This window comes from Corvus hawaiiensis, chromosome 2 (genome assembly GCF_020740725.1).
Source record: "Corvus hawaiiensis isolate bCorHaw1 chromosome 2, bCorHaw1.pri.cur, whole genome shotgun sequence".
NCBI lineage: Eukaryota > Metazoa > Chordata > Aves > Passeriformes > Corvidae > Corvus > Corvus hawaiiensis.
Window position 1 is genome coordinate 65,385,806 of NC_063214.1, and position 24,584 is coordinate 65,410,389.

General features: G+C 36.5%; 1 protein-coding gene across 1 annotated transcript in view; it reads left to right on the forward strand.

The window, feature by feature from the left end:
* The window catches only part of TDRD3 (tudor domain containing 3), an 88,027-nt gene extending 64,514 nt beyond the window's left edge, over window positions 1-23,513 (forward strand). Inside the window, exons 11-14 of the mRNA XM_048295465.1 lie at window positions 956-1,794; window positions 3,735-3,860; window positions 19,725-19,861; window positions 23,251-23,513. Of these exons, the coding sequence (XP_048151422.1) occupies window positions 956-1,794; window positions 3,735-3,860; window positions 19,725-19,844 (1,085 nt within the window). The 3' untranslated portion in view covers window positions 19,845-19,861; window positions 23,251-23,513. The remainder of the gene's footprint in view (window positions 1-955; window positions 1,795-3,734; window positions 3,861-19,724; window positions 19,862-23,250) is intronic.
* Window positions 23,514-24,584: the final 1,071 nt, after the last annotated feature.

Here is a 24,584-nt window from a genome sequence, read left to right on the forward strand (position 1 = left end):
ACTGCCTAGTGTGTAACTCTGAAGTTTCTTGTAGCCTGTTAATTTCTGCTCTCTCATGCTAAGTAGACATAACAAAGCCTCTACAGGCCTGCTCCTCAAGGACATCCAGACTGTCCTAGGCCCAAAAAGTATAAACCAAAAGCCTCTAAAGGGGGACAAGCTGAGGGAAATTACATCATTAAACTGAAGCTTTAATTGGAGCATTAACCCTGATATGCAAATGAACCAAACCTATAAAAGTGTGAAGAACTCGTGACCTGTCATCCATCTTGGGGTCCATCTTGGCAATAGCCTCTGGCTCCCCAGGATCTTTGAAGGCCTTTCAAATAAATACCTACTTTTATTCCCTTACTCCTGTCTAGTCTCTGTTTCTCGGAGTTCCTGTTACAGCTCACTGATCAAGAGTCTCCAGAATTCTGGGCTTTGCTACTATTCCTATTATCTACATTTTACTAGCTGTGTTCATTTTATTGCTTCTATTTCTTGCCTTTTCTCTTTTGTACGGAATAGCTGTTAACAAGGTCTTTTTACAGAAAGTTTCTATTCAGATTAGAAGTATTCCTTTTTCCTCCTCATTTTCTTCCCTCTTCCTTTCTCCATCTTGGAATTCTGTGTTTTTCTGTCTTAAGTGGCTCTTACTCAAGTAAGTAAGAGGGAGGAATGAGTAATGTCCATAGGGAGGAATGAGTAATCTCCTGGAAATTTATGCCTGGCTTTTCTCTTGCTCATAGGTGGTTTGATTCTAAGTACAGCCCAGAGTAGTGTATATTTTCCAATAACAAGGAATTGCAGTTCAAATGTGCCTGCTAAATTCTCTGTGTGTACCATTCAATTTCTGTGTCACAAAGGTGCATACATTTCTAAAGAATACTGTTGCTTTATCAGAGTCTGAAACAGTATTTCTAAAATGTATTTGTGTGAAATATGTTAATTGAAATAATTTTTTTCTTTGTAGAACCAAAATTGCAATTTCAGCCACCACATCAAGTACAGCATAAAGTTATGAATACAGAACAGAATGGCATCAAAGAGAATCATTCAAGACATGTTTCTCGCAATGATATGAGACAACCAAGGAATGAGAAACCCCCTCGTTTTCAAAAGGATTTTCAGAATTCAAGGCAGGCTTTGGAAAGTGGTGGGTTACCAAGAAACAGAGGTCCTGAAAGGCACAGCTCTTTAGAACACTGGACAGATGAAAAAAATAAAAGTGACAGACATTATCCTAGAAATGATAGGTCAAAGGATTTGGCTTATCCTATAACCACTCACCAGAGTGATATTACTTTCAAAAAAAGGGATAATAACATGCAAAACAGAGTAGGAAAAGGTGTGTCTTTCACAGAATTCAAGGAAAACTCTGCTGCTCAAGATGTGACAGACAACAATAACCAGAAACGTGGGAAAAGGGAAAACCAAACACACAATTCTGAAAATTTCTGTGATAGGAAGGCACAAACAATAAATAGTGAAGCCTTTATGGTAAAAAGTGAGCAACATTTTGGTGTTAATAATGATTACCAAAATCCCAGTAGAACTGATAATTTTAGTGCTGTACCAAATGGAGATACTGAGCATCATCAGAAAGGAAGACGAGTAGGACCTATCAAATCGTCAGGACCCACTACGATCCCGTCTTTTGATGATAAAATGTTGTATTACAACACTGGTCCCAAAAGGAGAACTGGGCCCATCAAACCAGAGAAAATATTGGAACCATCGATTCACATGGAGTATGGAAAAAGTTGGAGACCGGGGGATGAATGTTTTGCTCTTTATTGGGAAGACAACAAGGTATGCCTTTGCCAAATGAGAAGTATCTCAAAATTGTGCCTCTAATGTTTTCTTACCCAAATGTGGGAGATAATTAGCACACTGCTACAGAGACATGGCCTTTGTTCGTAGGTGTGTAGTGTGCTTCTTGCCTAGCTCCATGCTCTGTTTTTTATATTTATGAGATACATCACTTATATTAATTGCACAAAACTTTAAAGTGTTTAAATCAAGTCCTTCTTTCTCTCGTGTAAGTGGACTTTAGCATGACTTAAACTCCTCACTGAAGCATTTGACTTAAACTCCGAAAATTTGAAGGGATGAATATGGATCTAGTTGCCAATATTCTTTGCTGAAGAACAAAACCAGGATGCTGTGCTATCTAGAATATCTATAATGGTAGATGTGTAATACCTTTTTCTGGAACAAGTCAGCACAGAACCTTTATCACTGCAAAGGAAGACTAAAGTCTGCAGGAATGGGGATGTAAAAAACCTGCCACTTTTCTTTCAGTCATTACAGAATGGAAACAGCAAAAGGCTTAATTTTGATTAGTACTAGTAGACTATTAGCTGAAGAATTTGTGGAACAAATGAATTATGCTGCATGATAGTTTTGTATTACTGATTTTTTAAAAGTTTAAGTACTTGCTTTTCAGCTCTTCCCCATTAATAAGATTTCTCCTGCAACATGACATTTTAATTTCTTCTCCTTTGCTAAGAAATTTTTAAACTGTTTTCTTTGATTTGTCATCATCTGTTCAGGAGTTCTCTGTCACTCTACATGGGTAGTTTCTTTGGGTTTTGACCCTTTCTGATAATCTGAGAACTACCTTAAATATTGTTGTTCTTTCAGTATGTTTTATTCACACCTTTTTCTGCTTTTAAAAAACTTTTTGTTATGTCTATTTTACGTTATTTATTATAAACGTTTTCCTTTTTTTTTTTGGTCTGCATTAGCTCAGCAGCATAACTATATTTTTCTCTCTTTTTTTGGTATGACTAAAACCAATGATAAACCATGCAGGATTTTTGGTAGTGGCAACATACAGTGAGTTGACTCTCTTAAATAGGAATATGTAGCTTGAATGGATGGATTAGTGTGAAGTATAATGGCATATTATTGAATTGCTTCCTATTTTGAGAAGCATACTTGCATTACTGTGAGATGAGATTTTTAAATTTTGGAAAGTACAAAACTTGCAAGATAAATACATATGAGATAATCCCAGACTGTTACCTGAAGAGTATTCAGCAGATTAGAAGGTGTTTTGGACAGTAATTGGTATCTTGGTAGTTAACATAAATACTGCTACTCACGTCTAGGACAATTTTGAAATGTGATGATAAAATACAATACTGAGCTTAACCATTTTAGGAGTCAGTGATTTCTTTGTGTTCAGTCAGATAAAAGTGATTGGATATCTTCAAGAAAGCTATATTTGCATAAATGTAAAAAAATCAAGTTTTGTGTTTAGAAAAAGGACTTTTTGAAGGGGCAGCTCTATCATATTTTCATCATATTTTTATCACATTTTATTATGTGATAAGTTAGGTAAACAAGTACATATGGTGTATGTGGCTGATAAGCACTTACTGATGTATATTTTAAGTAAATATCTTACAATAGCACTTCTCTGTATACAGCAGCATTTGTGTTAGTGATGAATTTGTTCTGCATTCAGAGAGATGAAAGCAGGTCTTTTAGATGCTCAGTCTACTTAAATAAGCTGTGTATTTTCTCAATGAGTATTCTAAATACAATCTGGCATGCCCTTGGAGTCTGCCATGTGGAATTTTAAGATATCTGGTTTAATATCTGGTACAAATTTAAAAGAAAATATAATACTGCCTAAGACTAAATATGTATGCACACACAAAGACATATATGAAAAGGAAGTTGTTAAGTATTTGTGGTATTTCTGGTTGTATTTTATGACCTTTGAAAATTTCTCTTTTAAGTTCTACCGGGCAGAAATTGAAGCTCTCCATTCTTCTGGGACAACTGCAGTTGTTAAATTCAGTGATTATGGAAATTATGAAGAGGTGCTTCTCAGCAACATCAGGCCTGTTCATGCAGACACGTGGGTATGTGATAACAAATTGTATTAAAAAATATAAACTACATAGTCTGTACAAAATATGTAACTATTAAGCAATTAATGCCTACTCATGCAAAGATTGCTACCTACATGTGTAGAAAGATAGTTGCTCAAATACATGAACAAAATTTCAGATTTTAGTTGTCTATATGAAACCTGATAGAAGTGTATTACGATGTGGTATTCTTCCTGTATAATAAATTTCAATTGTATTGTTTGAAAATGAATAACTGATCTGTCAGCCAAACAGTTTTATGCATGTTTTCTTTCTTAAAAGTTGTTACTTACTCTATTCAACCCAGTTTTTTGTTTTATTTCATGTACATTGTATGTTGTTCTGTAAGGGTTAGGAAACAGTAATTTAAAACGTATGTTCTGAAGCTTTTCACTACACGTGTATGTATGACTAAAAATAGACATCTGTATCCCTTTATTTTGTATCATGATTTTATTCTTGTTTCAATGATTTCTTCTTTGCCAAATATTGTGGTGGTCATGTATGCATCAAAATCTGTTTTATGAAGTTTAGAATGTATTAGCCTTATGGAAGTTGGAATTTCAAAAGGCTTTACTAGTCAATATCATTTTGATTAAAAAAAATGTCAGGAATGCACAATTTTTTGCTGTTTACTCTTACTATAAAAGGCTGCACAAAAAATATACATCTACATATTGATTCCTTAATGATGAGTTGACTGTGCTTATTTTGAGTTCTTACTTTTGGGTCATAGAGCCATGTTACTACTGCTGCAAAGGCTGAACAGTCAACTCCTGTTTCTTCCCAGTGGTCTTTTAGCATATATTGTTGCCTGTAGCTCTCAGATGCCGTTATGGCCTCTGAGATGGCCTTTTTTACTTAAAAAGATACCTGAAGTTCTCCCCAGCTGAGGCATTGCTGTTTATATGAAAATTTGCTCTTTTTTCCCCCCTTCTTTTTGTCCTACTATCTGACCTGTAAAGTGCTAGTTACTTACTGTATGACTGTACTATTTTAACCCTTTTTCTAGGTTAATTATCAGACTTTTCTTCATTTGATTACAGTTTTGAGGAGTGGCTTTTATTTTACTTTGAGCCACTGAAAGTTTGCTCTCAGAGTCTAAGAACTTAGCCTAGTATTAAGACTAAGTTGATTCTAGAAGTGAGGTGCCATTTCCTACTTGATCCTAGTAGAGGTGGTCATTTTCCCTGCCTCTTCTGCCTATGTCTGACCATGTGTTCTTCTTCATCCCTCTCCTCCCATGGTGGAGTGTCAGTCATGTAGCCACAGGATGAGTTGAATGAAATGGCCCCTGGATTGGCTTATTTTATTTCAGAGTTAGTTTCTTAAAGCTGACGCAGGGGCGCGACAATGTATGGAGAGGGGATTCTGACAGTAAGTATCATAGTCCTGACATCATGCTGCATCCTGATCGAGTCGTTGAGGCTTCCTCTTTGTTACTGGAGACAAAAAAGAAATTTCCAAGGACTTTTATTCCATTCAGAAGTGAAAGATACCTTTCTCAAGGTTCTTTTTTCTCCCAAGGGAGCCTAGTTGAATTGCATAAATTCAAACAATGAAATTTCAGATCGTTATAGTTACACAAGATAAATGCCAATCAACATCTTCACAGTAAACATCATTTTAATGGGTTTTTTTCTGAGAAATTATTCTTTGTTGCTAGAAGGTCCTTGCAGCTATAGGATTTTTGCAGAAGAAAGTTGATTAGGACCTACCCCTTCACTTCTTTGTGTTTGGGTGCTAAGCATAATCCTTGTTATGCATTTGTAGTTCTTAATCACCCATTGGAGTCATGCATTGATACTCGGGTTTGTCTTTTAAGCTGAACACAGTTGGTCATTTTTTGTTGTCTCAGTGTTCTTACTAATATATAAATCTAGATAGCATGCATGAATGAAAAATGAAGTTACCATGCTGCTTAATTCTTTGACTTAAGATTCAAGTAATTTTGTTGTAGTTCCTCTTTACAAGAGAACAAAATGGATTTTAAACTCACTTCAGTAATTCCTTTTCTTTCACTGATTGATACTATTGGCACCAAGGAGCATGTATTACTGGAAATATGCTGATTTTTATTTCAGTCCTTCCAGATAATTTCCAGATTGCTAAGTCCCTTAGGAAAATGTTTATGCAGGTACTTGGGTCCATCAGTGCTGGTCGCTTTTTAAACATCATCTCCTAAGAGCACAGGAACAAGCAGTTCCCAAAAGTCGGAAGTCAAGCAGGCAAGGCAGAAGGCTGGCTTGTCTGAACAGGAATATTCTCTTGGAAATACAGCAAAAAAAGAAGGTGTATGCCCAGTGGAAGCAGGGTGAGGTGGCATGGGTGGAATACAGAGATGCTGCTTGCCACTGTAGGGAGAAAATTCGTGTGGCTGAAGCTCAGTTGGAGTTGAAGCTGCCAGAAATGCAGGGGACAATAAAAAGAGGTTTTTTTTTCAAATATATTAATGGCAATATGCAGTGTAAAAATAATATCAGCCCGTTACAGGACAAGGATGATCACCTCACAAACAGGGACATGGACAAGGCACAGGGGTTTAGCACATTCTTCGCCTCCATCTTTAACACTGATGATGGACCAAGGGGGTCTCAGTGCCCTGAGCTGGAGAACCATGACTGCGAGAATGATCAGCTCCCAGTTGAATCTGGAATTGTGGGGGATCTGCTGGTCCAGCTGGATCCCTACAAATTTATGGAGCCTGATGGGATTCATCTAAGAATCCTCAAAGAGTGGGCTGATGTAATTGCAAAACTTCTCTCAATGATTTTTAAGTGGTCTTGGGAATCTGGAGAGGTCCCACCTGACTGGAAGCTGGTAAATGCTGTCCTGATTTTCAGGAAGGGTGAGGAGGACCCCGGAAACTACAGACCTTTCAGTCTTACTTCAGTGCCTGGTAAAATCATGGAAAAGATTATTCTGGGAGGTACTGAAAAACACCTGGAGGACAATGCACTCATCAGTCACAGCCAGCATGGCTTTGTGTGGGGAAAGTCTTGCTTGTGAAACCTGATTTCCTTCTATGACAGGGTAGCCTACCTAGCTGACCTAGGAAAGCCAGTTGAGGTAATCGTTTTGTATTTCAGTAAAGCTTTTGATGCTGTCTCTCACAGTATCCTTCTGGACAAAATGTCTAGCCCACAGCCAGATAAACACATCATGTGATGGGTGAGCAGCTGGCTTATAGGTCAGGTGCAAAGGGTTGTAGCGAATGGGGTGACATCAGAGGTGTGGTGACCAGTCACTGGTGGGATTCTGCAGGCTTCATACTCAGCCCTGTGCTCTTCAACATCTTCATTAATGACTTAAACATAGGTCTCGAAGGAATAAGTTTGCCAACGACACCAAATTGGGAGGAGCTGTCGACTCCCTCAAGGGCAGAGAGGCTCTTCAGAGAGACCCAGACAAATTAGAGGGCTGGGCACTCACCAAATGTATGAGGTTTAACAAGGCCAAGTGCTGGATTCCCCACCTGGGATGGGGCAACCCTGGTTGTGTGTATACGCTAGGGAATGAGAGGCTGGAAAGCAGTGCTGCAGAAAGGGACCTGAGGGTCCTGGTCAATGACAATTTGAGTCGTGACTGTGCACTGGCAGCCAGGAGAGCCAGCTGTGTCCTGGAGTGCATCAGGCGCAGCATCATCAACCAGTCAAAGGAGGGGATTGTCCTGCTTTGCTCTACAGAGTACAGTGGAACTTGAGTCCTGTGTGCAGTTTTGGGCACCATGATATAGGAAAGACATTAAGCTGTTAGAGAGCATCCAGAGGAGAGCAACAAGCATGGTGAAGGATCTGGAGGGGAAGCCTTGTGGGGAATGGCTGAGGTGACTTAGTTTGTTCATCCTGGAGAAGAAGAGACTGAGGGCAGACCTCACTGGGGTCTTCAACATCTTCACAGGGGGAAGAGGAGGGGCAGGTACCCATCTCTTCACTCTTGTGACCAGTGACAGGACCCAAGGAAATGGCATGAAATGGCATGAGTCAGGGGAGGATATTGGGAAAAGATTTTACACCCAGAAGGTAATTGAACATTAGAACAGGCTCCCCAGGGAAGTGGTCACAGCACCAGCCTGACAGAGTTCAAGAAGCATTTGCACAATGTACTCATGTACATGGTGTAATTCTTGGGATGTCCTGTGCAGGGCCAGGAGTTGGACTCGATGATCCTTGTGGGTCCCTTCCATTCAGCACATTCTGTGATTACATGATTCTTAATCCTTTCTTACGTGTCTGTACTGAAAACTTGTAGAAATATGTTGTATGTGCGTTCCAATGTCCTAATTCAGACTCCGTTTTGAAAGAGTTGCTGATACTGAGAAAAGATTTAGTGAACTCTATTAAGGCATAAATTTAGTCTATGTCTTAGAATTGATTATTCTTTATTGTTTGCTTCAGCACTGTTTAATATTCATGTGTTGAATTTAATTTTTTGTCCAACAACTATAAATGGATGAAAGTGTACCATTGAGAGAAAGAAAAAACAGCAAAGCAAAACATTGCTTGACTAATCACTTGAAAGAACAGCCAAAGTACCACAGTGACCTTATTTTGAAGACATTACATATATTTTAAGTACCTGAGCTTCTCGTCTGCTTTTAACAACCTTTATAAGTGATTTTTGGTTTGTTCAGTTTTTTGGTGGATTTTTTTACTTTGTTCTCTCTTGTCTTGACTGTAGATCAAATCTGCCTCATATTCTCAGAATACACTGTGCTTACCATCTTCATGAAAAAAGTATAACTAGATGGCCAAGACTCCTTGATAATTGATTGTATACTGTACATTACCCAGTTTGCCCAGAGTTCTTGTAAGTTTTCAATCTGTCTGACACCTTACATGCAGCTCTTTATCTTTCTGATGGCTAGAAGTAGAAGACAAAGCTGAGTTTTACATTAGGTAAACCAAAAAGGTAGTGGGGAATTTTTTTTCAATAATCATATACAATAGCAATATAAATACATTTAAGAACACTAAAACTGTTTATTGTTTTTCTTAGTGCCTGAAAAATATGTCCTAGGTATGCAATTCGTAAATATTTTGAATAATAAAATTGCATTTGGATTCCACTGTTCTAGAGTTCCTATAAGTGTCTTGTATGTAACACTACAATACTGTATTCCGCTAGTTCCCTCAATGTAGCAGGGGTTACTTAATTAAAGTATTAAATCCAAATAAAAAAAGTCACTGAAATGCCATTGTAGAAGTAAGAACTTGCTTGTTTTTTCTTGTAAACAATGTAAAATTATACTAACAACTGAAAAGCATCGAAAGGACCTTCCTAAATCACTTAATAATTTGTTCTGTGGAAAAAAAAAAAATAAAGCCAAGATAATACCTTAAACTTTAAGTCTTAATTTTATTCTCTAATTTGTAGGATATTTCTCCCGTAATAAATTATGAAAATGTGTAGTCTAAGTGCTTATCTTGTGACGTTTTTCTCCAAAGCCAAGTAAGTCTTTGCTTTGTTCTCCATTCTCTATTTCCTTAGTAATGTTGTAGGCCTTTTTCCACCCTATTTACACTACAATTATCTTTTTTTGTTTCCTACTACTGTATGAAGAAAATAAAGATCAATGTGTTCCCGATGTATGTATATAGCTCCGCATATATATGTTATGGCCTTAACTGATTTTTCTCTAAACAAGCTGGAATTCTTACAGATTCTTTGCTTAGAATTATTCTAATTCCTTAAGAATTCCAGTTACGAAGTGAAGCCTATAGTTTAGCTTAGTTTCCTCTTCCTGCAGTATCTTGCACTGTATTTCTGCATAAAGATATAAGAAGGCAAAAATTATTATTAAAGCATAAATATTATACATATTCCTGGTTTTTCTATAGTTTCTTTTGTTCTGCAGAGACTGAAAATCTATTTTGCAACTTTTCTCAACTCATTCCTCCAATAAGGAATGAGCTGAGGAAAGAAAATAGCAAAGGATCTTGGATTGCAGGTAATTCTTGCTGGCAGACAGTTCAGAGTTCAAGTTTGATAACATTGTGTCTTGTCACAGGGCTTTAAGAGCTTCTGTGTGTGTTGAATTACCTTGAACTGTAATTCAGGACTTGATCATACCTGTCCTGTTTCAGGTAAGTGAAGAGGTAAACTCCTGTTAGTTTTCTGAAGGTGTTCGAACCTCTCCCCAGCAGTGTAAAGAGCAGCGCTGAAAACCAGTAAATGGTAAAGGCTTACAGCTTCTTTAAGCTGGCAAAGACTTTTGTCTACCTGTTTTATGGAGGTTTTAAACCCATTCAAATGTCTTTATCTATGGCAGGCTAATAACTGCTTGAAGGATTGGGCGCCGTTTCTTTATGGCTTTTAGGCCTGGATGGCCTTGGCATCACACTATGGTCTTTTTGTGTTGTGTGTCAAGTGTCAAGCAGGAAATCTTTCCCACTGAATAATTAAGTAGGTGCAGTAAATAAATGTGTCCTGGTTGGATCTCTTATCTAGCTTCTGTCCTCATTGACTACACTAAAAAACAAGGCTGGTAAAAGAGAATGGTACAGTCTACTTAATCAGTTCTAAGATTCCTGTAGAAAAAATGTCCCTGAGTATTGCATCAGAGAAGATTTTGATGTCTTTAATTCTTTGGCTTCTGCACTGTTAGGAAAATCTCTAGAATGATCTTACAGTTCAAGATAATTCAGTGACTTGATTCATTAAATGAAGGCGGAGTGTTTTGGACTACTCATCTTCCTGAGTGGTGGTGGATGTTTATTGAAATTAATTTAAAACATTTCTACTGGAATTTAGTTTCCACAAAAATCTATCTTTTGGCTTTATGAAAGCACTTGAGATGTAGGCAGTAATTTTGTTGGGATGTGCCTTACACACAATTAACCTTATGTAATTTCTTTATTTCTCCAGCCTGTAGTGGGCCTCTCCAGTGCCCAGTACAGGGTACGATCACTGCCCTGGTCCTGCTGGCCACACTATTGCTGACACAGGCCAGGATACCATTGGCCTTCTTGGCCACCTGGGCACAGCTGGCTCATGTTCAGTCACTGTTGACCAGCACACCCAGGTCCTTTTCCACTGGGCAGCTTTCCAGCCACTCTGTCTCCAGCCTGTAGTGCTGCAGGGGGTTGTTGTTACCCAAGTGCAGGACCCAGCACTTGGCCTTGTTGAACCTCGTCCAACTGGCCTCAGTCCATTGATCCAGCCTGTCCAGATCCTTCTGTAGAACCTTCCTACCCTCCAGCAGATCAACACTCCCACCCAGTTTGGTGTCATCTGCAAACTGACTGGGAGTGCACTTGATCCCCTCACCCAGGTCACTGATAAGTATATATTAAGCAGAACTGGCCCCAGTACTGAGCCCTGGGGAACACCATTTGTGACTAGCCACCAACTGTTCTATCCTGTAGCAGTATAAAAAGTTCCTAATGTTTTTAAGCATATTTTGCCCATCATCATCTTTTGACCATCTTTCTGTTGTAGAACTTGCAGGATGACATGGTCTATTTTTTTTTTTTTTTTAAGTCATGGTTATTAGCTAAAATATAGGTGCAATTCAGCAAATTTTACTTTAAAATGTAAAGCATACAAGGTATAAGTAATGTAGAGGTCCTGACTTTCAAGTTAAGATACTCTGCCTTTCATGAGGCTGTTCTGTGTTGTCTCGCAGGCACATTCTGTTTCAAGACTCTTTTAAACTTCTGTGTCCCTGCACTACCTGTATGCAGTTTTGTTTTGGTTTTTAATTAGGTGTTGGTTTATATATATTAATTTAGAATTTTTCTGTATCTTTATGGAAATAAATTTTGCCATGTTTTACTTTCTAATTTTTTTGTGTGCAGTCAGTCATTCACAAATAAATTCACATAGGTGTTTGTTTACATAATATACATCTCTGTGTGGGACTTTGGGGATTCATATGTCAAATTCTGTCATGGGTGAGGTTTGCACACAGCCTTCTTTCATAAAATGTCACCAAAAATCACCAAAACTCTCTTTTTCCCTCTTCAGATTTTGATAGTGATTTTGTCCTGTCCTAACAGGAAAGTATTAGATAATTTCTCATGGCATCACTGAGTATTTTCTTTCTGAAATTTATGGTGGCAGAATTTCCTGTTTACATGCTAAAACAGGTTCAGCAATACAGCAAGTACTTCCTCGTCCCCCTCACTCTTCTATGGACTTGTACGGTTTTCCTCACGAGTGCACTTTGTGCAGAGAAACTGAATGCTGATTTTTTTTTTCCAAGTCTATGCAAGTATTCTTTTCCACTGTGGTTTGGGACTATCTGTATTACCAGCCTGTTGGAAACACTTCCAGATTGTGGCTTTCTTCTGGATGGATGGAGAAAACCTGATGTGTCCATTGGTTCTGTGTTAATTCATATAGAATATCTCACTTTAGTGTATCGACTCTTCTTTTAGAAATTGAAAATAAACCTTTAAATATTTATAGTTTGGTATGGATACTGCTCAATGAAGAAGCTTTTACTAGTGAAAGGGATATGGTCTGAAAGGCTTAAATGTGTACTTGTAAGGAATTTTTAAAATCCATTACTTTTTCCTGTATTGAGAACACAATTTGCAGGAAAGTATGTCTATTTCAACCACAAACTGCGCAAGAAGAGTTGCATGTTTATTTCAAAGTGTGCCAGAGGGAATGACTACAAGTATGAATAAACTGTGCAGTACCCTTAAGGGGAATCAATAAGCCAGCAATATGTCTGTGGGATAATCATGCCCCGGGCTTACCTTATCCTCGTTTCATGGAAATGTAATCGAAAAGCTGCCTATTTAGAAAATGAATGAGTGCTTTGTTTCCACAGTTGAAACGATGAGGTACAAAGAAATGTCTGATTCCAAATTAACTGTTGTGTTGCTTCTAGTTGTCTCAGATTAAGTATGTAAATCTTTTCCTTGCCCATCCATTTATTTTCCATTTCTTGATTTTTTTTGAAAAATCTACAAATTTTCTGCTTCTTTCTATCTACTTCACTTGAAACTCGGGATCTATTTGGTTTTAACAGAATCATTTAAAAATTGGCTGATGTTGAAGCTCGGTTTCTTTATATTTTTCAGCAGAGGAAAAATGAGATAATTATAATTAAAATTAATAGTGTATATTACATTTTTTCAGGATTACCAAATAATTTTATTATAAATCTAGTATCTTTAATTGATGTGTAATAAGGAATTAGTTGAAAAAATGCTGGTCCTGAAAGTGCTTTATAGAATTCTACAAAATCTGGCCAAGAAAATATAAAATTTTCTGAGGTTTGGTTAATGAAAGTCAACAGAAAATTTTATTATCATTAATTTGTTTCAGATGCTAAACAGAAGACTACTCAGGGAAGGGTCATCTTGAAATTATTATTTGGAACATGGAAAAGCAACAGTTTTTATGGGATAGTTCCATGCTCTTAGTTTTACATACCATAGTTAGGAGCATATTTGATTGTGGCTGATCTGTGTTCAGTGGAGAAAAAGACATATCCTCATAAGGATAATTTCCTTTTTCTAAGTGTAAATAAGGGAAACAATGGGTATATGTTTTATTGTTTTTCTGTTTTTGTTTTTTTTTAATGCTGTTACAGCAAGTTTGTTGTAACACGTGGTCAGTAGCTGTTGAAATTCACTGCTCCTGCATTAGGGAAATATTAACTGATTTTCTCTCTTGGATAAAAGACTTCATACTGAGCTTGAAAGTACAATGTAGAGTTTTATTTGTATAGTACATCAAAATCTCATAGAATCTGAGAAACAGTGAAGGTGAAAGATGTCACTGGTATAGTAGATTAAAACATTTTATAAATGGATAGGGATTATTCTGGCTGCATATAGAAAGGCAACAAATAGTAATTGTGTAGTTGCAGTTCAAAATTACGGGATGTTTTTAGTAAATCATACAGTAGTGTACAGCAAGTCAATTTTATCCCTTTAAGGACAGTTAAATCTCATAATGCCATTTGACACTTCCATTTCTGTGACCAGTGTTTTACCTAATGTACTATTTTACTGGAGTGAAAGTAGGGCTATAAACTTCAGCAAAGCTATGGATGGTTTAGACATAAAAGTCAAACCAGAGTTAATATGAGTTTATACTCGTGTATCTGTACTAATTACCTAATGCTTGCTAAGTCCTATATGCAGCGAGGTGCTTACTGGGTAATGAGTTTCAAGTGGGTGAAGAACTTGTATACCCTATAGATCCTTTACAATTGCTTATCCTGTGTGTTCTTTACAGAGAGACGATAAGGCATTAATAGGGCTAAGAGTTTATCTTAATGATCTTTTGTCAGTGAGGGGTCAGCTGTCTGCAGATGTAGCAGGATAACCTCAAACCCCACTTGCTCTTCTCATAATTTAACTCAGGAATTTGAATGCCCATAGGCCTAGTCTAATATAGATATGTTGTGCACTGTGGAAAAAAAAAAGTGAGCATCTTCAGGCTTACAAAGATTACTCTGGGAGAAGATTACTCTGTGAAAGGAATTGATATTTTAAGTAACAAGCCTAATTTGCAAAGAAAATTGATCAAGAACAAATATGTTGAATTATTCTGTAATATGCACTTCAAAAAAAAAGTCAGTACTTGGTTAAGACCCTTGAAAAATTACATTAGTCATAATTTCTCTTTTACTTAAAAATTTTACACCTCATTTGATGCTAATTTTTGAAATTATGCCCTAAAGCCACTCTAAAATTGTATAACAGACCTATTTTTTCCCCCACAAATCTTAGTTATTACAGAGTTCAAAGAATCCATTTAAGTATTCAGATAAAGTAGAAGTTTAAGTGACACTTAAACTGTAGACACTTCAGCAAATTTTTTTTCCTTGCAAATATAGACTATATAATATATTGCATATAAAATAATTAGAAAAGAATTCTTTCTAGAATACTTGTGAATTCTCAATATGGCCATAGTATGAGTTTTCTCTGCTTTCTTTTTTTGATTCATCTGGATAATCTTGCAGTCTGTTTCTGATTGATCCAAGCACTGGTAAGTAGAAAATGCAAAAACCAAAACAAGTACTCAAGAAGCTCAACACTGGATGATTAGGCTTAAGAAGCAAATTCTGTGAAAGGAATTTAACCAGGAAAGAAGAGATCACTTGGTGTGTTAACAGCAGGAGACAGCTGTTGCCTGTAGAGTGGGCAGTGCAAAGAGGCATTAAATCTGGATCAGGAAATGGAATTTGAAATGCACATGAAAGAAAAGGTCATTTTACAAGGAAGCCAGCACTCTCTTTGTACTGAACCAGCAAGTTCCCCATGCATTCAGTGTGTGGGTGAAGTTGAAACTACAGCTTAACTGAAGCAGTGGTTTGACACTACTGAAATAGAAAATGTCTTCTCCTTTCTTTGCCTTCTGTCTCCTCTTTGTCCCACAGTCCCTGGCCCCTCGCTGCTTCTTCATGCTGCTTCTTCATGCTGCTTCTTCATGCCTCCCTACACAGGCTTGGGTGCTCATCCCTTAATAGCCCACAGAGAGCTATAATTGAAAAGTCTCAGCAGAAGGGCCCAGTGAATGGAGCAGAATTTTCTGTCCGTAAGCAGTAAAAGACAGAGGTAACTACTTTGTAAGTGGCAAAAGTTCAGGAGCTGCTCAGCTGTGACTTGCAACTGCTTCCTAAATATATGTGAGCACAGCATTCAGCAAAGCTTTTTTGTCAATGCATAAGTTGTGTCCGGTTTTTTGCTGTAATCCACCTATTCATTCTCAGAAGTTATGCAGTAAGTATTCACTTCAAAGGACTGTGTCTTAAAAAGCAAGTTTATTTAAACAGTTCTTTTGAATGCAATGAAGTCTTGCAGTTGAAATTCAGAGAGAAAGCTTTTAATGAAGTATAAATTTACTCTGCTCTAATATTGTTCATTTGAAGAGTAAACTGGTTGGTGAAGTATTTTAAATGCTGGATTTATAATTGATTCTGCAGCTATGAAATCCATTGAATTTTTTATGTAAAAGCAGGCTGGTAGTCACTTGTCTGGACTGAAGTGACTTGCTGATTCACTAAGGTCAGCTGGTCAAATCTGGTGGTGGTACAAGCTCTTCAGAGTATATGGGTCCAAAATATAAGCACTGGATGTGCTTATGTTCCCATTTTACCCTTGTTTAGTTCTTGCTTCTCTTATGAGATGGGACAAGAACATCAAAATTAACAACAGATTTTTACAGCAAAACTTTGAATGAAAGATGAATTTTCAAATTACTTATCCTTCCCTGTTTGTCTTCTTTTTTTAAATACCTAAAGGAAGCTGGCATGCTCCACCCTCTCTCTCTTCATTCTAACCTGTTAGTGCAGAAATTTCTTTGTGCATTTCATTGTTTGCATTGTGAACTTTTCCTTGCTTTTTCCTATGGATCTGCCCATTTTTCCTGTCTTTTGCAGTTGTGCTTAGTGCTATCATTTAATCTCAGTGGGCATTGTGTAAGTACTAACAAACTGAGTCCTGGATCCTGGAATTTTAGATAAATAATGAAGAATAAGCTGAAGTATGGAGATAATAAAATATATAAGTTTTGGAGCAGTGTACTAAAACCTCTACTAGTAATAGAAGGAGAATGGGGATGCTCTAAGAGAGAATTGTGGCCACCTTTGCTTTATAAAATGTAATCTAGATTTTATAATGATAAGAATAATTTAGAATGAGTCACAAGCAACTGATAAATTGAAAGCAAGCAGTAAGAAAGATTGGAAAATTAGAGTTGGTCACAAGATGTGTGACCTAACTGACTGCAGTTATAATGGAAGAAGTTTAGACAGATGAAGTTTTTTGGCTGAAGAACAGAAAAAACAAGGAAGTGAGCATAAGATATATGTAGTTTTGCCTGCAAAGAATGCATGCTGTTCCAGAAAATGGCAGTTTTTAGTGTAGGGTGGAGAGATTTTAAAATAAAGTGAGGTAAAAGTCCACAAAATGGAATTGTTTCTTTAAGGTAGTAAGGAATTTCCTTAAAATAGAAATAAGGATAAATAGGCTGTGCCTGTTTTACTTGAACAAGACTGAGAGTGAAATCTTAACTATGTAGGGAGGGTGTCCAGAGGATGGAGCCAGACTCCTCTTGGTGGTCCAGCCAATAGAACAAGAGGCAATGGGCACAGAAACTGATGTGCAGGAAGTTCCACCTGAACATGAGGAAAAAATTCTTCACTGCGCAGGTGACCACACATTGAAGTAGGTTGTCCAGAGAGGTTGTGGACTCTCCCTCACTGGAGATATTCAAGAACTGTCTGGACACAATCCTGTGCCGTGTGCTCTGGAATGACGCTGCCTGAGCAGGAGATTGGACCAGATGACCCCCAGTGGTCCCGTCCGACCTTATCTGTTCTGTGACTCTGTGGAAATAAAATGGCAATAGAGGGTGAAAAATCAGCAGTAGTGAATTGAGGATACAATTATTAAGAAATGGTGACAGAAAAGAAATTACTTGTAAAGTAAGAAAATTTTAATAAAGATATGACTTGGAAAATTGTTATTTTGGAGAATATTAGATTCATTTAGGACCAAATGTGAATAGGTAAGATCCAAGGAATGACAATGTGTTGTCTGACATGACGATGGCTGAATTCAACAAGACGGTCAGTAACTGTGTGTGGAGCCACTGTGCATAGGAAGGAATGAGGGAACACTTGAAAGGTGTTCTGTTACTCATTTGTTACTACCATTTGCTGCATTTCTCACTTCCACATTAGTCAGAGCCTCAAGGAAGTGAATGTGATTTCACATTTCACTCTTGCCTATCGCAGTAAAAATTCTTGATTTGGAATGCATGCATGTGAACCTTTACATTCGGTGTGTAAAGACAATTACACCAAAATAGAAGTGTGTAAGACAAATACTGGTTTGAATTTGACTTTACTGAGTTCAAAGGATCAACAACATTAACTCTGAGATTTGATGAAGATTTGCTGCTGTAGAAATTTACTCTGATGTGCTTACCCTCAGAAAGAGGTTGGCTATTGCAGGTGAGATGCTATACACTGAACTATTTAATTGCCAGGCTATTTTCAGCTATTCATGTTTCTTAGAGTATACTGAAAGAGCTGAAGGTATCTAGACCACTTCAGGCATTTAGCCTACTTTTTAACACTTGCTGCTAGTTCAGCTTACATTGTCAGTGGTGGGAGATGATCTCAAATACTAACTTAAGTGTTCATATTAAGGCTAGCAATGTTGCAAACTGTGTGGACTTTTGTGTTAGACATCTAATGCTCTATTGATTTTTTTTTTTTGATAATCAGTGTCTCTGAACCTCTTTATATGAGGGAATTTATAGTGCTGCAGGTGGTAAAAGAAGTACGCTGAGAAAACTTAAGTTTTATAGCAGAACTCTGCTTCTTGGCCTTCAGCTACAGTGAAACTAAGAGATATAAATCAATTGTGCTGTATTCAGTGCTGAAAATCTGTTTTCTTACACAGTTGTGTCAGGTTCTCTGTAGTAATGCTTAATCTGGAAATACAGCTGTGACCACAGATGTGCCCTCTAAATAGGAGACCTTACCATGAGGAATGTTGTTGTTTGCAATTGTTATTTTAAAAATGCACGTTTATTGATACTCAGGCTAATTCAGAAAGAGAGGTTTCTTGAGTAAGATCTCACTTTTCACAACAGAAAGAAACTTAAGCTGTAGGTTTTCCTTTCTGTTGCTTAAAGTGAAATATTTTACTGCTGTGACTTGCTTACTCTGTTATGTGCATGCTGCCCTCTGACAGTTCCTGGGTGTTGGAATTGTTGATGAACTTCCAATGAATCATTCAATGCTCTTGCTTTGTGTTGCTTTATGTTCCTATGTTGTGAATAAAAGGGATTGAGAGTTACATATCCAGTACTTTTTCCCCAAAGCTAATTTCTTTCAGCATGTTCCCACTAGGCCTGGTGTCTGCTACAGTATAGTGTTAAGATATTAAAGAAATGAAATCAAAGCTGTTTTTCTGAGACAGCATTTGACAGTCATTCTCAGGAGCTTTTATTTTTTCAGCCTATAATTTTTTTCTTCTATTTCTCTTTGCTATAAACTCTAACACTCTTAAAAGTTTTCTCTATCTTTAATGTGTACCACCTTCAAATATTCCCCTAAATGAATGTTTTTCCATTTGATATTTCTTAACCAAAATAAATACGTAATTATTTTAATCTTTGTAAGTCATTCTCCAGTATCTTGATTATTTTTGAATTTATTCTTTTTTCACCTCTGAATTCTATGTACTTTGTGAATATCTTTCTGGTATGAAGATGCCTAGGAGCGATTTAATATTGCAAATATGTTTACCTCTCCTTTCATTATTCGGAGCGTGTATTTATTATTGCTGCACATAGCAAGTATATCTCTAAACTGTTGTTCACCCTACTTGTAGGCTTTTTATTACTGCATCATAAATTTTTATCTACTGTTTCAGATGTGTGTATTTAGCATGCATATTTCCAGATGCTGTTCCTTGTAATTCTATTTTCTAATTCTTTTATTTCATTCCACACACATTTGTGAACTCCTGAAAGCTGATATTTGTCTTGCTCTGGCAGGTTATTGAGGTTACCTTGCTTCTTGAGTTTGTTGCCTGTATAACTCTTGGAAAAGAATTTTTCTTTAATACATATGATTTTTTTTCTTTCCTGCAAATATTTAATAACTTCTGCTGCTGCCCTGGGGATTGAGTTTTGAGATTTGCCAGCCTGATTTTGTTAGCTTTCCTGGGTTTGAAAAGCCCACTCCCATACATCACTTATTTTATTAAGTGGTCATCAGCACAAAAGAAGCAGTTGCTATGTGAGCATGGATTCACCCTTCCATATATGTCTGTATGTGGTGTGTGTATGTATATGTGCATATACCAACTCATGCATAATGCATTTTCCAGCTCTTTCATTTAAAACAATGCTATTTACCTGCAGGAGGAGGAAGAAGAAACGTATGAGCAAACTCTAGAATTCCGCAGAGGAGGTGATGGTCAGCCACGGCGGTCCACACGACCCACTCAACAATTTTATCAACCGCCCCGAGCTAGAAACTGATTAATAAGGAAAAAAAGGTAAATATAAGATACTGGTGCTTTATGTATTGGTTTCGATTTCAAGATAAACAAATCTGGATTGTTCTATACTTTTCGTAGGGTTATAGCTATATTTATGGTAGAAATTGGATATATCTCTGAATTTTGTGGCTTAGGAAGACTTAATATATCTGTGGGAAGAGGGAAAGCAATAAAACACTTCAACAAACAGCTTTTGACTTTTGCTTTATGTCAAGGCTCATGTCATCTCAGCAAGCTTTTACCTGATACTTTTTCACCTGAGAGCAGCAGCAAGATTCTCTCATTCACATACATTGGACCAGCTTCTCTGAAATAAGCAGCTGCAGTCCCTGCTGAACTCAGGACTGTCTGACTCTGTTCAAGGTCCCATCTTCTACTTTTTATAAGCTATTTATGTGAATAAATACCCTTTTTGTATTTTTGCTTGCATGAGAAGGAGAAATATAAAATCTGTGAGTTCACCATTGGATGGGGAGGTGCAAAGACAAAGAATATTTACCATACTCTGAATCTTGAGGATAGACTTGCACCTATACTTTATTAATAATCAAAAATTAAGGGATTATGTAATCCTTAATTAATTAATACCCCAAAATTAAGGGATTATATATCATCCTTAGAAAAGACATCTGCTAAATACATTCATAAATTTTAAAAGGCCAGCCAAATAAAACAGTTACAATAATTTTACTGAACAAATCTCATAAGCTGTGCTGCTTTCATTTCACTTGTTGATCTTCTAAATCCTTAATTTACAAAGGATGGTCAAAAGTCTATCCTAACTAAAGATAGCTTTGGTAAGTCACATGCTATTTGGTATACATCCACAGTGTGTCTTTTTATTGAATCTGATTTTTTTTCCCTTACTAGCCAGTTTATTTTTACCAATCTCTTTTGTTCCTTTCATTACTCCAGTCATGTTTTGTTGGCTTAACATGTGCTGCTGATCTCTGTACCTTTTGATATTTCTGACATGCAATAACATATGATTCTACTTTTTAGAGTATATGTTAAAATGTATTTTTCATTTACAGCAGTACTGGCAATGTAAGAGAGTTGATAATTGTTCTATTTTTGCCAATATAATTCAATTTTCTATTTTAAGTACGTGTCTTGATTACTATCAGTAAACATGTCCTGAGATAGTTCATGCAGAAATTATTCTGGAATATGCACTGAGCAGAGCTTTTACCAGCTCAGTTGGCCCTGAGCAGAGTCAGTATGGTCAGTTGAATGAGAGATTTGAAGTGTACACAGCAGTCAAAGCCAGGGAATTTTTTTGTATCTTAGGTAATATTTTTGGTGTTTCTCTAGTTTTACAGTATAAATCTGGAAAACTGTGCTTAGCTTTGGTCAGTAGTAACTCCTGTATCTCAGGAGCAAATTTCTTGTTGGCAGATAAGGAAGAACCTTTCTAAGGCTAAGGCACAGGTGTTCCTTGCACGTGGTCCTATACTTTGTTTTAAAGATTATAATGGGATCCTGATTTAAATGGACAGCAGATCTGGTATCAAAACTTATCTGGCACAGAAAACTACAGCTTTTTCTTTCTATTGAGCTTTCCCAAAAATTAGTGGTTAATGCAATTAATTCTTAACTGATTTTAAATGTAGGCAGATAATCAAACACAGTCCTTTTCTAAATTGTTTTCAGCTTACCTGGACTTGTACAGCAATGTAGCTTTAATATCTTGACATGTAAAAATTCAGCAATGTTAAATGCCGGTTCCTAGAAGTGGATTTCTATATGGTTTTGTCTCCTTTTCATTTCTTAGATCTTTTGAGAGCATGGAATATTGTTTTTATTTCAAGTTTTTGATAACCTGGTAAATGAAAACAAGATTTATTGGGGAAGTTTTAAGGGATCTAGTGATTTTACCACAACTGTCCACTGCAGGATGCTTTACCTCTTTGACAGATCATTTATTATTGACACCTTTACTTACTGAAAGGGAGTACCTCTCTATTATGTAAAGTACATTAATGTCTTTTTCCTGAAGAGATGGAAAACCATTGATGATGATTATTTTATATTATAAATTGGTAAATTCTGTAGAATTTTAATCTTGTAGTTTGTAACATTTAAAATCCAAGGTATGTCATTCTCAAAGGCAACTTAGACAATACTGAAACTGAAGTGCTGGCCTTATTTGTATTGGGTATGATAGGGATGTATCAAAGATGAAGCATAAGGTCCATACAGTCACTGTATCACCTCATACTCAAAACCTTTTAGATCTACCTATATAATCTTATATCACTTGGCAAGGAGGACTTTTTAGTGCAGTGGTGCAGCAATGCAGAAATGAAGCTGTACTGCTTCCTGGATTAGTGTTCAGCATACTCATTCAGGTGTTGAATTTGGGCATGCAAATCTGGAATTAGTATTACCAAATGATCAGTTCAAAATCTTTGTCTCTACTGCAAGGGGTCTTCAGTGTGAGGAGGTTCAAGATTTTAAAATTCTGAGTTGTTTTTTAAAAGTGGGATTTGGATCAATGGAGCTGTTCAGTCTGGGGGAGAGAAGTCTCTAAAAGGATCTTATGGCAGTATTTCAGTATTTAAAAAGGGGACTTCTAAAAAAGTTGGAGAGGGACGAACAATTACTGCAGACTTGCAGGAAGTCTTGACCTGGTGATTTTTATGAAGACAGAGAGGTAAAGTAGAAGTGTGGGATAGTCAGTACCTCACTGTGGTTGCAGTTAACCTAGAAATGATAATTTATTAATATCCAGCATGTGAGGTGGAGAACACTGTCAGAATTTTATCAAGAGGGAATTTTATGTGGGTATGAGTCAAATACTAGGTTTAACAGGTCTGTAAAATAAGATATTCCTCCTAGAGAGTCAAGATATAAGAATTAGAATCTAATACTAAAAATACGTCCTGAGGTTACATTTTCTGTATAGAATGTCTTAATAGTCTGAAATAGAAGGGGAGCAAGTAATCAGAAATGAGTGTTTTGAAGGGTCAGACCTTTTGGAGGAGATTGAAAGAACCTATGAGTGTGAACCTGTAAGTGCTTGGTCCTTATATGTTTTTTGGTCTTCCTTTGTTCCATGACAGAATTAATCTACACCTTGTCACATTTGCTATAAAATCTGTATCGAAGTCCTTAACAATCGTGGTTTTGTGAGAGAGAAGTCTTTACCAGAAAGTGTTCTTTGTACTAGACCAATTATATTTATTGCATTGAAGTGCAGCCATCTGATTTATTTTTTTTAAAGAATTGTGTCTCCGTAAGTACTGAAAAGCAGATATCCACTCTTTTGGAGGAAGAAAATGAAGTGACAGTGAAGCCTATGAAGTGACAAAGAGCCCAGGGATGGGGGGTACTTATGGTTTCTTGAGTGCCAATATTTTTTGTCCTTATCTGTTGTATTTTAGTTTTTTCATTTAGAAACCTTCTTGGAGTCAGGGGAATTCACTGGCAGCTCCCAACTTGCTGAACACTTCTTCTAGAAGAAATTCTGGGGTTTTTCCAAGCAGCAGGATGGAAGAAGGAAGCTCGTGTGAGCAGAAGGAATTTGGACCTGACACCACAAAAGACTTTTTTAAAGTTCTTAGTTAAATGAAGCTGAATACTTTTTACATATCAAAGAGGCAAATTGTCATTGCTGCCATCAATAAAACCACAGTGTACTATTCTATTCTTTGCCTTGTATTCTTTTTACTGAGCCTCCATTGTTAGTTAACATAATAATGTATCATGATTTTTCTTAATTTTGAACTGATTTTGCTTCTAATATTGCTTCTAGTAAAGTAAAATTAAAGCACATTTTCTCAAAAGCTGACAGGATTGAGCATTTAATTTAGGTTTTTGGCTAGCACTAGTGAAGCATGTTAAAAATTTTTCAGCTAATTGTACAGTAAAATTCTGAATAGGTTTTGACTATGTTTTCTGTGTCTATTTTCCAGAGTTGCTGAAGGCCAAATTACAGATTTGCTTATTATGTTTTTCATGATCTGTGACCAGAAGGTCAAAGGGGAGAAAGAAAGAAAGAAAGAAAAGAAAAATAATCAGTTTCAATTTTCTAAATAATTTTAGGTAAATATTTTCTTTGTAAGAATATTTATATTAAAGAAACAGAAACATTTCTAAAAGGTACAGAAAAGTTGTTTAAACAAAAATACTGAAAGATGCACATTGGTATTTTAAGTATAAATATGTGTATACATGCACACATGTGCGAGCTGTTGGGTAGTAGGTACTAACTTTCTTGTAGATTTAAACTCTGCTTTTATTGCTTCATATTACTATAATTTTTTCAATTGTCATTGATGCTTGAAAGAATCTTATCAAACTACTTTTCATTCTAAGCTGTATCTTTGAATCTTATGTGATTATGACAAATAGTTGAAATTTCACTATTTCTTTAGCTGAGAAGCACTCAAAATCTAGGTAACTTGCAAATCCCTTCTAAGCTTTATTCTGATCATTTAAGACTGAAATAGCACGTGTTTTGAGGTAGTTTTGTAAAGATAGAATTATACCTGAGAGATGTATTGATAGTATAAGTTGTACAGTTAATTCTGCTGAATTTCTCTCTGAGTGCTCATACAAAACTGTTTGAATAGAACCTTGTTTATTAACTGAATGTATCTGCACTACAGAATGTACTGTCTAAATGCAGTCAAATCTTACCAATCGCGTAAATTTTTTCAGAATAGTAAGGAACCAAATGTTTTGCTGTCTTAATGGATGCTAAGCAGCTTCTTCA